This window comes from Tursiops truncatus, chromosome 9, assembly GCF_011762595.2.
Source record: "Tursiops truncatus isolate mTurTru1 chromosome 9, mTurTru1.mat.Y, whole genome shotgun sequence".
Classification (NCBI taxonomy): Eukaryota; Metazoa; Chordata; class Mammalia; order Artiodactyla; family Delphinidae; genus Tursiops; species Tursiops truncatus.
The window spans coordinates 46526201-46540617 of record NC_047042.1 but is presented as its reverse complement, the minus strand read 5'-3'; the positions used below and the strand labels follow the sequence as shown (position 1 = coordinate 46540617).

Here is a 14417-nt window from a genome sequence, read left to right as displayed (position 1 = left end):
TGTTTCATAATTTTTATTAGAGTTGTTTCTTAAGTCTTGCCATTACCACTACATGAAACTATGTAAACACATTGACCTGTTTTGTTTTAGTATAGTTTCTATACATTGCTATCAATAAAACATTACATATGGTATCATATAGTAACTTAAATTTGTGCCATTTTAACCAATAATAAGTACAGTGTTAACGTTTAGAAGCCAAACCCCTCGAGTATATCACTTTTACTAGTGAGATCTGCTTTTTTTCCCCAATATTTAACGTTACATGAAGTTACGAGGCATTTTAGATTTAACTTGATTCTCACCTTATATGAGAAAAAGTTATGTTATCAGGATTCGCTTTTGTATCTTCTTGGGCTTTTTGTTTTGTTTTTGTGGTTCTTTCTGGGAGGGCTTGGTCAGGAGCTGGAGGAAAGACAAGAAAGGGTGGACCTATTCTTTCATATAAATACGTTGCCAACCTTTTCCTGCTCATACTTTTTGTTAGCTCTTTGTATAATTTGAGGACTTCATTTCCCCAGTGCAGTATTTTGTAAAATTGAAGAGAAAAATGAATAGTGGAGCATAGGAAAATAACTCAAAGTAGAGAAAATGAACTGAGCAAAGGGGTAACAGTGCCATTCAAGACTGTTGTGAACTTGTGTCACTGTCTAAAAAGGAATTTGGATTCATTTCAATAACTAGGGAAGTACTTAACCATCCAGAACTCACTCATACGACTAAATGAGAGTTCTTGTTAGTACTCCGTTTCTCCAAATAAGAAATAACAAAGAAGTACCCAAAAAAAAGTTGTTAAAAGAAAAAAAAACTTACTTCTCCCACCTGTATATCATTTCCAGAATTAAATCCTTGAAACATTTAACCTCAGGACAGAGCACTAATTGAAGGACGGTACTTTGTAGGATGATGATGCCACCCTCCAATAAGTTTTCTTGGATAGATCGTATCTGACGATATCATCAACTGTAATAAAAATTTTAAGTTCTAGGGGCTTACCTGGTGGCACAGTGGTTGGGAATCCACCTGTCAATGCAGGGGACACGGGTTCGAGCCCTGGTCCGGGAGGATCCCACATGCTGCGGAGCAGCTAAGCCCGTGCGCCTCAACTACTGAGCCTGTGCTCTAGAGACTGCGAGCCATAACTACTGAGCCTGCGCCACTGCTGAGGCCTGCGTGCCTGGGGCCCGTGCTCTGCAACGGGAGAAGCCACTGCAACGAGAAGCCCGCGCACCACAATAAAGAGTAGCTCCCGCTCACCACAACTAGAGAAAGCCCGCACACAGCAGCAAAGACCCAATGAAGCCAAAAATAAATAAATAAAATTAAATTTTAAAAAGTCCTAAATGTCTGGCTTGATATAGTAAGAAATTTTTCAGCTGTAAAAGTGATCTCAAAGTTTGGATTTATTTGCTTTTTTATTTTGGAAAATGTATATTGACTGGGATGATTGTGTGTTATTAATGTTTATGGAATATATGGATAGCATGTGTAGCACTAGTATCTGTAGATGGATTACATCATCTTACAGGGTAGTCTTCCAAGAAAATGGCTCTACAGTCGAAACAAATTTTATTACATGAAAACCATTCAGACTTGTACTTGATCCTGCTTCTCATCTTCAAATAATTCTTTTTTATTCCAAACACTTGCATGATACCTTTAGACAATTCATTTTTAGATGCCATGTAGAGAAATCATTATCCTTTAAAACACCTAACAAAAATCCATACATGCAGTTTGTGTCAGGTGGGGTTAATTTTCTCCTTACTGAACTGTGCACAGGAGAAGACATTTTGGGGAAATTTTATAATCCCTCTTTTTGGTGATTCAGTGTAGCATACTGGCTAAGCCTGTAATTACTGGAACCAGATGACATTGGCACTGATATTTGCTGGCTATGCAACCTTGGCAAGATGAGTTAATCTTTCTGTGCCTCAATTTCTCCTTTCGTAAAATGTAAATGCTAATATTATCCTACATAGGATTGCTGTGAGGAATAAGTAGAATACATGTAAAGTACTTAGAGCAGAACTCTTGGTAAATCTTAGTTACTATTATTCATTGGCATCATCATATACGATCTTGCTGGAAAAGCCAAAATGTCATATTATAGTAGTAAGATTTCTTTGAATATGTACGTTATACTCTTGTCATGTATATATTGGCACGTTAGCAACACTTTTTAGAAAAGGATCAATAGCATCGACTTAGGAAGACAATACCACCGTTATTTCAAATTCCTAGTAATGCAGTTTTTGTCATGTTCGCTGTAATTCTGGTCTTCTTACTGCAAGTGCTTTAACTTGGATACTGTATGAACTATATAGTTTACATAAATTTTTAATGTTTTATAAATCCCACGTGCGATTTTGCTTTTGAGAGTGACATTATTCTCTTAAATTACCAGTTTAAGAGCAACGCTTCAGAGATCTGATTCAAGGAAGACTATCTGATTTCCTTACATTCCAAGGGAATCATCTGTTTCAAGAAGAACAATCATGCAGGCTTCAAGGCTTTCAGCATGAAAGATATCTTGTTCACCATTTTCCGTTAATTTGTTTTGCAGCTTGCAGTTCCCCACAATGATGAGTGGACCCGATTTGCCAGGACGCTCGTGGAGATTCGTGCGAACAGAGCTGACAGCGAGGAGGAAGGCACCGTTGAGTTATCTGCCTAGTGGAAATGAGCCGTCCCCACCTTGACCTTCTAGAGCTCAGCATCTGCAGTCATCAAGTCCGCTTGTATTCAGTGTCCATTCAGTATCAGTATTGCCGTGACCGTTTGGGTGCCATGTTGTGCCAGCTTTGCTCCAAGTATTCCAGATGTATACTGTCCACTGACCTGAAATTCGCCAGAGCATTTCTGTCTTTATATTTCTGTCTCAAAAGTGGGGATGGGGAGGTAGGAGCCTTTTTGCGTTGAGTTGTTGCCTTTTAACTACTTAGTAGCTGTATTTAATAGCTGGAAACCTCTGGTTAAATTTGTGCTTACACGCACTTCTGGCATAGTCCTATTAAATCCATATGAAGCCAGATATGATTAGGTGCAGATGTGGTGTCATGCTATGGTACAGGGCCAAAGACTTGAGATGTGGCGTTTTACACGGTGACTCACATTATGAATGGATTTACTAGAAGAACATTGCTGCTCCTTATTTATTGTGGTGTGCTGCATGGAACATATTTATTTGAAAGCATTAAAATAAACGATCCTAGAGCATGTGCATAATGAGAGGACTGCATTGTCTCTCTGTTGCTGTTGAGGTTACATTAAGTTCCAAATAACAATTACAGTATGCCGGTTCCACTGAGGACATGAAATCTTTAGAGGTTTGTTGCAGTGAATGGAATGAATTTTAATGCCTATTATTTCTAGGTACTTTAACAATATTTCAAATATAGTTGATCATTGATATTTGTCATTCAAGCTAACCCAGTCTGACAAAAGTCTGTGGTTCCTAAATATGACACCAGTATTGCCAATAAAATGTTCCAAACCAGGTCTGCTCTAGTGTGGATAAATCCTTTGCTTGGGAACTGCCTGATTAAAATTCTGCTGTGGCCAGCGGGTAGGGGAGATACATTAGGGCTATGTTAAAGATTGATAATGAATTTATAGGCAGCCAACCTGGCTGGACTTAAACCAAGACTCTGGTTTTATTTTTATGAAGGAACGTGTGTGCTATTTCTGGAAAGCGTTTTCTTGTCTCCTTCGCCAGAGCCACTCTAACCCAAAGACTATTTCAAGTGTTGGGAATAGGAAGAACAGGTTAAGATGAACAAATACCAACTGTTCCACACATTTCATTATTTTTTAATATATACCAGAAAATTACATTTATTACTGTTGGACTAGGAAATATGTCTAAACAACTTTATAGGATTTTGTTTTTTCAAAAGGTCATTTCTTGCCTAGAGAGAATGAAAATAAATAGTGGCTGAGTCATGAAAAACATTTGAAGACAGTCTTTGGCTTTTTAGGAAGAGAATTTCCATGGTGCTTTGTTGGTAGGGATTCCTTGAGCTATGAGATTTCTTTTAATTTTGAAATAATGATATGCTTTTCTCTAAGTGCTATACAGTGTGTTAATATTGAAACTCTTTAAAAACATTAAATTTTTAAAGCTAAAATATGAATATCTAAAATACGTTTAAAAGCAACCCAATGAGACAAAAGACCTGTACTCTGAAAACTATAAGACACTGATTAAAGAAATCGAAGATGACACAAACAGATGGAGAGATATACCATGTTCTTGGATTGGAAGAATCAGCATTGTCAAAATGACTGTGCTGCCCAAGGCAATCTACAGATTCAGTGCGATCCCTATCAAATTACCAATGGCATTTTTCACAGAAATAGAACAAAAAATTTTTTAATTTGCATGGAGACACAAAGGACCCCCTAATAGCCAAAATAATCTTGAGAAAGAAAAACGGATCTGGAGGAATTGGGCTCCCTGACTTCACACTATACTACAAAGCTACAGTCATCAAAACAGTATCGTACTGGCATAAAAACAGAAATATAGATCAGTGGAACAGTATAAAAGCCCAGAAATAAATCCATGCACCTATGGTCAATTAGTATATGACAAAGGAAGCAAGAATATACAATGAAGAAAAGACAGTTTCTTCAATAAGCAGTGCTGGGAAAACTGGACACCTACATGTAAAAGAATGAAATTAGAACATTCTCTAACAGCATACACAAAAATAAAGTCAAAGTGGATCAAAGACCTAAATGTGAGGCCAGACACTGTAAAACTCTTAGAGGAAAACATAGGCAGAACACTCTTTGATATAAATTGCAGCAACATCTTTTTGGATGCACCTCCTAAAGTAATGGAAAAAAAAACCACAAAAATAAACAAATGGGACCTAATTAAACTTAAAAGCTTCTGCACAGCAAAGGAAACCATAAACCAAATGAAAAGACAGCCTACAGACTAGGAGAAAATAGTTGCAAATGACGTGACTGACAAGGAATTAGTCTCCAGAATTTACAAACAGCTCATGCAGTTCTATGTCAAAAGAACAACCCAATCAAAAAATGGGCAGAAGATCTAAACAGACATTTCTCCAAAGAAGACATACAGATGGTCTAAAAACACACGAGGGACTTCCCTGGTGGTCCAGTGGTAAAGAATCCGCCTTCCAATGCAGGGGATGTGGGTTTGATCCCTGCTCAGGTAACTAAGATCCCACGTGCTGTGGGGCAACTAAGCCTGCACGCCGCAACTACTGAGCCTGTGCGCTCTGGAACCCGCATGCCACAACTAGAGAGAAGCCCAGACACCACAACGAAGAGCCTGCCTGCCTCAATGACAGATCCCACATGCCGCAATGAAGATCCCACGTGCTGTAACTAAGACCCAACGCAGCCAAAAAAAAAAAAAGCAAACAAAAAAACAAATGGCTAATCTTAAAAAAGGAAAAGCACCTGAAAAATGCTCAACATTAATTATTAGAGAAATGCAAATCAAAACTACAGTGAAGTATCACCTCACAGCAGTCAGAATGGCCATCATCAAAAAGTCTACAAACAATAAATGCTGGAAAGGGTGTTGAGAAAAGGGAACCCCCCTACAGTGTTGGTGGGAATGTAAACTGGTACAACCATTATGGAGTACAGTATGGAGGTTCTTTAAAAAACTAAAAATAGAGCTACCATATGATCCGGCAATCCCACACCTGGGCCTATATCCAGAGAAAAACATGGTTCGAAAAGATACCTGCACCCCGATGTTCGTTGCAGTACTATTAACAATAGCCAGGATGTGGAAGCAACCTAAATGTCCATCGACGGACATTTAGAGAAATAGAAATAGATAAAGAGAGAAATAAAGAAGATGTGGTACAAATACACAGTGGAATATTACTCAGCCATTAAAAAGAATGAAATAATGCCATTTGCAGCAACATGGATGGACCTAGAGATTGTCATACTGAGTGAAGTCAGACAGAGAAAGACAAATATATCGCTTTTATAGTGGAATCTAAGAAAAAGGTATAAATGAACCTATTTACAAAACAGAAATAGAGTCACAGATGTAGAAAACAAACTTATGGTTACCACAGGGTAAGATAGTGGGAGAGCTAGATTGAGATTGACATAAACACACAACTGTATAAAACAGAGAACTAATAAGGACCTACTGTATAGCACAGGGAACTCTACTCAATACTCTATAATGACCTATATGGAAATAGAATCTAAAAAAGAGTGGATATATGTATAAGTGATTCACTTTGCTGTACACCTGAAACAACATTGTAAATCAACTATACTCCAATTAAAAAAAAAAAGAGCTACCATATCATCCTGCAATCCCCTCCTGGGCATATCTCCAGAGAAAACCATAATCCCAAAAGGTAGATGCACCTCAATGTTCATTGCAGCACTATTTACAGTAGCCAAGACATGGAAGCAACCTAAATGTCCATTCACAGAGGAATGGATAAAGAAGATATGGTACATATATACAATGAAATATTACTCAGCCACAAAAAAATGAAATAATGCCATTTGCAGCAACATGGATGGACCTAGAGATTATCATATTAAGTGAAGTAAGTCAGAGAAAGACAAATATCATATTGTATCTCTCATATGTGGAATCTAATTTTTTTTTAAATGATACAAATGAATTTATTTACAAAACAGAAACAGACTTATGGTTATTAAAGGGGGAATGTGGTGGGGAAGGGATAAATCAGGAGTGTGGGATGAACAGACACATACTACTACATATAAGAATAGATAACCAACAAGGACCTACTGTACAGCACAGGGAACTCTACTCAATATTCTGGGATAACGTATATGAGAAAAGAATCTAAAAAAGAATGAATATATGTATATGTATAACTGAATCACTTTGCTGTACAGCAGAAACTAATACAACATTGTAAATCAACTATACTCTAGTAAAATTTTTTTAAAAAGCAATCCAATGAAAAGTACTGGGAAAAAAATTTTCTCAAACATATGCTAAAGAACCTTAGAACAAATCAATAAGCCATGAGCTGTTATAGACCAAAGTCTGAATGATTCAGTGAGTGAGGACTATGAAGTGCTAAGGCCAGTCACTTGTAATAGGCACATGAAGAATTATAAGAGCTTGTATATGGGTATATCCCACCATGGTAGCTAGTCTCCAAGACAGTCTCCCACTTCTTGTGTGGTGTTTCCCCATCATGAACCTGGGATGACCTTGTGTAATGATAGAATATGTGGGAAGTGATACTACGTGGGGTTCAGGACAAGGTTATATGAAGACATAGCTTCCTTCTGGGTCTCTTGGCACACTCACTCTTAATTCCCCAAGCCATTGTGTAAGAAGGGCAACTACCCTAAGACCTCTAGGCTGTACAAAGGCCTAAGCTCATCACAGAGTGGCCATGTGAATATAGAGAAAGATACCCAGGCAGCCCACAGCCATTCAGGTTCTCCCAGCTGATGTCCCAGATGGAATGTGGTAGCCATGACAATTTGCCTCTAAGATCTCGTTGCAAAGAACATAATTGACTGACAGCTCCAGCTGCTTTGCTCTAAAATACACCAGCATGTTTGACCAATGTCATGCTTGTCAGCCAAGCCTGAGCATACCAGGGATAGTAAGGCAGGCCTGTTCCTGGGAGATGTAAGAGTTCTCCGAGGAGAACTCAAAGGAGTTCTCAAGGACTCCCTGCCAGCATTGCTAAAACTTTCTCGGAACTGTACTTCAGTCTAAGACTAATCTTTGCTTTCCCTTCCCTCCTTTCCTTTCCTCCCTCCCTTCTTTCCCTCTCACCTTCTTCGGGTCAGATTGACACCACTCTCTGATGGCTCTCCCAGCATAACCTGGCTGGGGACATGTGACCTATTAAGGAGTAAAGAGACTAGACACCAAAAGAGTTACAAGAATTAGCACGTGCCATTAGGGGCCAGGATATGGTCTAACTTAGGCAATGTTCCATGTACACCTGAAAAAATGTGCATTCTTTGTATGTTGGGTATGTGGTTCTAAAAATGTCAAATAGATTAAACTGGCTGAGAGTATTGTTTCAATCTTCTATAATCTTACTGTTTTCTATGTATTCTATCAGTGACCAAGAAGGAGATATTAAAATATCCACTTATGGTTTTGAATTTGCCTACTTGTTCTTTAGTTCTCTCCATTTTTATTTTTGCATTTTGAAGCTGTTACTAGGTACATACATATTAAGTTTATTATATCTTCTTAATAAACTGACCCTTTTATTATTATGAAATTTCCCTCTAGTGTTTCATTTCAGCCCGAAGGGCACCCTTTAGCATTTGTTGTAGGGGAGGTGTGCTAGGATAAACTTTCAGCTTTTGCTTATCTGGGAAAGTCTTAATTTCTCCTTTATCTCTGAAGAATAATTTTGTCAGAAGCTGAATTTTTCATTGACAATTTTTTTTTTTTTCCTCAGCAGTTTGAGTATCTCATCCCACTGCCTTTTGGTGTCTATGTTTCCAGATAAAGTGAGTTGCTTCTTTCTTGTAACTTTTTTTTTTTTTTTTTTTTTTTGTGGTACACGGGCCTCTCACTGTTGTGGCCTCTCTCGTTGCGGAGCACAGGCTCCGGACGCGCAGGCTCAGCGGCCATGGCTCACGGGCCCAGCCACTCCGCGGCATGTGGGATCTTCTCGGGGCATGAACCCGTGTCCCCTGCATTGGCAGGCGGACTCTCAACCACTGCGCCACCAGGGAAGCCCTTTCTTGTAACTTTTAAGATTCCTTCATCAGCTTTGGATTTTTGACAGTTTGATTATGATGTGTTTAGGTGTGGATCTCTGAGTTTTTCCTACTTGGATTTCATGGAATTTCCTGAATGGATAAATTAATGTTTTTCATCAAATTTGGGAAAATTTTAGCCATTATTTCTTCAAGCATTCTTTTTACTCTTTCTCTGTCTCCTCCTTCTAGAACTTCCATTGTGTGTATGTTGGCATGCATGATGGTGTCCCACAGGTCTCTTAAATTTTCTATCTTTTTTCTTTTTGTTTTTTGGACTGCATACTTTCAATTGATTCTTCATGTTTTCTTCTGCCTATTCAAATCTGCTATTGAGCTCCCTATTGAAATTTTCATTTCATTTACTGTGCTTTTTGACTCCAAAATGTCTACATGGCTTCTTTTTATAGTATCTATCTATTGATATTTTCTATTTTGTGAGACATCATTTTCATACTTTCGTTCTTTTTTTAAAAATTTTTAATTTATTTTTATTATTTTTTAAATATTTATTTATTTAGCATCGGGTCTTAGTTGTGGCACATGGGATCTTCACTGCGGCATGCGAGATCTTTCGTTGTGGTGCACGGGCTTCTCTCTAGTTGTGGCGCACAGGCTCCAGAGCATGCGGGCTCAGTAGTTGCGGCATGTAGGCTTAGTTGCCCCGCAGCATGTGGGATCTTAGTTCCCCAACCACGGATCGAACCCACGTCCCCTGCATTGGAAAGAGGATTCTTAACCACTGGACGACCAGGGAAGTCCCCTCCTTTCATTCTTTAGACATGGTTTCCTTTAATTCATTGAGTATATTTATAATAGCTGATTTAAAGTCTTTGTCTAGAAAAATCCAATATCTGGGCTTTCTCAGGCAGTTTCTATTGACTTTTTCCCATTGTATATGCCATACTTCGTTATTTTTTTGCATGTGTACTTTTTTGTTGTTGAAAACTTAATATTGTAATATATCCAGTAATTATAATACTGTAATGTGCAACTCTGGAAATCAGATGTTTTCCCTCCACAGGATTTGTTGTTGTTGCTGCTTATTGTAATTGTTGTTTATTTACCAAATTTTCTGAACTAATTCTGTGCAGTCTGTATTCTGTGTATGTGCAGCCTCTGAAGTCTCTGTTAATTTAATGTTTAGCTAATGATTGGCTCCTTACATGCCTGGAGCCAAAAAACTCTTCTAGTCTATGGCAAAGGACTCTGTATGTCTCTCTGTTGAGGTGCATCGTCACCTATCAGCCAGGCAGTTTACAATTCTGCATTGGCCTTCACTTCCGGTTTCTACAGAGCCTCAATGACAACAGGAGGTGAGATCTTAGGGCCTTCTTAGGACTTTCCTGAGCATGTGCACAGTTCTGAGTATGTGTGTGTGTGTGTTCGTCCAGATTCCCAGGGGTATGTCAGAGCTATTCATAGCCCTCAAAGATCTCATTCCCTAGCCTGTCCTCTCAAGTTTTTTGTTAGTCTGTTGATTATCTTAACTGTTATTTATTACCTCAGCCAGCAGCAACTAGGATATCAGCCTGTGAATGTTTTGGACAAATACCCCCGCATCAGGAAGCAGCCTTAGTACTACACCAGTTCCAAGTTAGGTGTAATAAAGACATGTATTTTGTCTACCAGGGAGGAACCAGACAGGTCAGAACAAATAATTAGAATCCTTTGTGAATGAAGTACTTTCTGCTTCCTGTCGTACTGGGAATGTGAGCTGTTATTTTCAGAGCTGCTGCTGGACTACAGAGGGGGGATGGGACTAGAGTAAGTTAAAATGACACAAAGTTCATGATTCTTTCAGAGAATCTGGGTTGTTCTTCAGTCAGTGTTCCCTTAGTTGATGCAAGTCTTTGGTTAATTTCCAGAGTTCAAGAACAAGAGTTGATTTTGACTTTCAGCCCGTTTTTTATTGCTTTTATGGAAGGGCAGAATTTGGAGTTTTTTAGTTTGCCATTTTGGCTGATGTCATTCCCACCCTTTTATTTTTAATCTTTTTAAGTCTATATATTTGAAGTGTGTTTCTTGTAAACAGCTTAAAGTTGGGTCTTTCTTTTTTTTTTTTCTAAATACAGTCTAATAGTCTCTGCCTTTTAATTGGAGGATTTAGTCCACGTACAATTAATGTAATTTTTGGCATGGTTAATTTTTTATTTTGTATTAGTGATTGTTTTTTATTATTTTTTTTTTTAGTAAATGTTTTTTATTGATCCCATTCATTCTTTGTTCTTCTATTCTTCCCCTCTGCCTTCTTTTTGATGGTCCAAATAATTCTTAGTATTGCATTACAGTTCATCTATTGACCTTTATTCTTTTTAGTGGTTTCACAAGAATGCAGTATGCATGTTTAACTACTAACAGACTACCTTCAAATGATGTAACAGAATAATACATTTACCTTCTCTCTGTCCTTTGTTCCTGTGTTGTCATGTATTTTCTTCTGTATTTTCTATAAATCCCACAATACACTATTATTTTTGCTTCAGTGAATAGTGTTTTATGAATTAAAAGTATTTATAAAATAAAGATAATTCTAAAAGGTTTTAAAAACTACTTACTTTCACATTTTTCTTTTCTGGTTCTCTTCATTTCTTTCTGGAGATCTGGGCTTTCCATTTCATGTTATCTCTCTTCAACCAATGAAATTCTTTTGGCATATCCAGTAGTAAGATTCTGCAAGAGAATAATTTCAGTTTTTGTGTGTCTAAATATGTCTTTATTTTGCCTTTGTTTATGAAGGTTTTTTTTTTTTTGGATATAGAATTCCAATTTGACAGTGCTTTCTTCATTAAGAATGTTTTCTAAAATCTTGACTCATCTAAAATATTTTTGCCTAATCCAAGGCAAAAATAGAACTTTTTGACAGATAAGATAAAGATTTTCTCTTATGTTTTCTTATGAAATATTTATAGTTTAAACTCATATTTATGTGTATGATGCATCTTTAATTAATTTTGTGTATGCTGTGGTTGTGGGCTAAGGTTAATTTTTATGTATATGCATAGTTAATTTTCCAGCAACATTTGTAGAAAAGACTATTATTTCCCCATTTTTTAAATATTTAAAATGTTATTTTCAGATACTGTTGGTACTATATAGAAATACAGTGGATTTTTATATACTGACTTCGTATCTTGTGGTGTTGCTAAATTCATTTACTACTTCTAATTAATGTTATGTAGATTTCTTAAAATTTTCTTCATATGCAGTTGAATACTGTTCTACTTCTTTTTCCCCAGTGTATTTATTTATTTATTTATTTATTTCTTATCATGTTGCACTGCCTAGGGCATTGAATCATTCACGTGAAGTATCATATTAGCTATAGCTTTTTTTTTTGTAGATGCCCTTTATCAGATTACATTTCTTTTTATTTCTGGCTTGTGAGTTTTTTTTTTTTAAATGGGTGTTGAATTTTTCCAAATTCTTTTTCTGAATCTAATTTAAATCATGATTTTTCTTTTTAATCAGTATAGTATATATTTTTTTAGTGTTATACCTAACTTATATTCTGGTGATGAACCCTATTTGGTCATAAGGGATTGTCCCTTTTATGTGCATCTAGGCTTGGATTTTTCTTTGGGACAAGAGTTTTTAACTAAGAATTTGATTATTGAAATAGTTAGTAACAGTATCTGTTTTTCAGTGACTTTGCTAGTATATATCTTTCAAGAAATCTATTTCATCTATGTAGTTTAATTTATTGGCATAAATTTGTTCATAGCATTCCCTTTTAATCACATTAGTTATTTTTGTTGTTATTTTGTTTTTGTCTTTTTCTGATCAGTCTTATTAGTGGTTTCTAAATTTGGGGATTTTTTTAAAGAAACAATTTCATCTTACTGTTTTTTTCTATTGTTTTCCTGTCTTCTATCTCATTGATTTCTGCTTTTTATTATCTTCTGCATCTTTGGGGTTTAATTTGCTCTTCTTTTTCTTGCTTTAAGGTGGAAAATGAGATAATTGTTTGAGACCTCTCATCTTTTCTAATGTAAGCACTTAATAGTATATATTTCCCTCTAAGCACTGTTTTAAATGCATTGTAAAATATTTTTTTCATTGTAAAATTTTTGATATGTTATATTCTTTTCATTTAGTTTAAAATATTTCCTAATTATCCTCGTGATTTCTTCGTAGACTCAAGTGTTGTTTGGAACTATATATTTTTCAGATATATGGGGAATTTCCAAGTATCTTTTTTTTTAATTAATTAATTTTTATTTTGGGCTGCGATGAGTCTTTGTTGCTGTGCGCGGGCTCTTCTCTAGTTGCAGCAAACGGGGGCTACTCTTCGTTGTGGTGCACAGGCTTCTCATTGCGGTGGCTTCTCTTGTTGCAGAGCACAGGCTCTAGGCGTGCGGGCTTCAGTAGTTGTGGCACGCGGGCTTCAGTAGTTGTGGCTCGTGGGCTCTAGAGCACAGGCTCAGTAGTTGTGGCGCACAGGCTTAGTTGCTCCGCGACATGTGGGATCTTCCCGGACCAGGGATCAAACCCGTGTCCCCTGCATTGGCAAGTGGATTCTTAACCACTGCGCCACCAGGGAAGCCCCTCCAAGTATCTTTTAGTTATTCCTTTCCAGTTTGATTCTGTCATGGCCAGAGAAGGTTATGTGTGTGATTTCAATCCTCTTAAGTTTATTGAAACTTGTTTTATGGCCCAGATTATAGTTAATCTTGGTAAAATTTATCGTGTACTTAAGAAGAATGTGTATTCTGCTGATGTTGAGTGGAGTGTTCTATAAATATGAATAAGGTCAATTATTTGATAAATTTGTTCAGGTTTTCTATATACTGTAGATTTTCTACCTGTTATATCAAGAGGAGTGTATTGAAATTTGGAAGTAAAATTGTGTTTCTTCTATTCTTTAATTTTGTTAGTTTTTGTTTCATGTATCTGAAGCACTGTTATTAGGTACATATACATTTAGGATTTTGTGTCTCTGTGATAAATTGACATCTTTATCAGTATGAAATATTCTTCTTTATCCCTACTACTAGTTCTCTTTCTAAAATATATTTTGGCTGATATCAACATAGCATACTCTAGCTTTTTTGAAATCTGTGATTACATGACATATCTTTTTCTGTCAAGTTACTTCCCATCTATCTGTGTTTTTATATTTAAAGTGAGTTTCTTTAGATAGCATATAGGTGGGCCTTGCTTTTTTTTCCCCCTCAAATCTGATCTCTACCTTTTAATTGGAGTGATTAGGCCATTTGCAGTTAATGTAATTATGAATATGGTTAGGTTTAAATCTACCATCTTGCTCTTTTTTATTTACTCCATCTGTTTTTTTATTTACTTTTTCCTCTTTTCCTGTCTTCTTTCGGATTTTTCTTTTTTTAAGGTTTCCACTAATGTCTTATTAACTAAATCTGTTTGGTTTTCATCTTCTAGTGTGCTCTGGGGTTTATAACATACATCTTTTACTTACTACACTTTACCTTCAGATAATAGTATACTACTTCATGTATAGTAGTAGTAGAACTTTTTGACAGTGTATTTTCATTTTCCTTTCTTCTTTTTACATTTTACTTCTTTGTACATTTTACTGCTATGTATGCTATAAAACTCACAATACATCATTATTGATTTTGCTTTAAAGACTTAATTATCTTTTAAAGGAATTAAAAATTAAAGTTAATTATCCATTTATTTTCAATTCTGGAACTCTA

The 14417-nt window shown here is 36.4% G+C and overlaps 1 protein-coding gene and 1 long non-coding RNA gene across 5 annotated transcripts in view; one reads left to right on the top strand and one right to left on the bottom strand.

Annotated features, from left to right (window-relative positions):
• Nucleotides 1-5415, top strand: part of DYNC1I1 (dynein cytoplasmic 1 intermediate chain 1) — a 388679-nt gene extending 383264 nt beyond the window's left edge. For all 4 annotated transcript variants that reach the window (XM_073809695.1, XM_073809697.1, XM_073809694.1 and 1 more), the window contains one exon: nucleotides 2567-5415. In XM_073809695.1, coding sequence (XP_073665796.1) covers nucleotides 2567-2677 — 111 coding nt within the window. In that variant the 3' untranslated portion in view covers nucleotides 2678-5415. The remainder of the gene's footprint in view (nucleotides 1-2566) is intronic.
• The window catches only part of LOC109548720 (uncharacterized), a 31901-nt gene that overhangs the window by 15530 nt on the left and 1954 nt on the right, over nucleotides 1-14417 (bottom strand). The window contains exons 2-3 of the long non-coding RNA XR_002174860.3: nucleotides 11301-11415; nucleotides 306-405 (exon numbers count right to left, since the gene is read on the bottom strand). This is a non-coding gene — a long non-coding RNA (uncharacterized lncRNA). The remainder of the gene's footprint in view (nucleotides 1-305; nucleotides 406-11300; nucleotides 11416-14417) is intronic.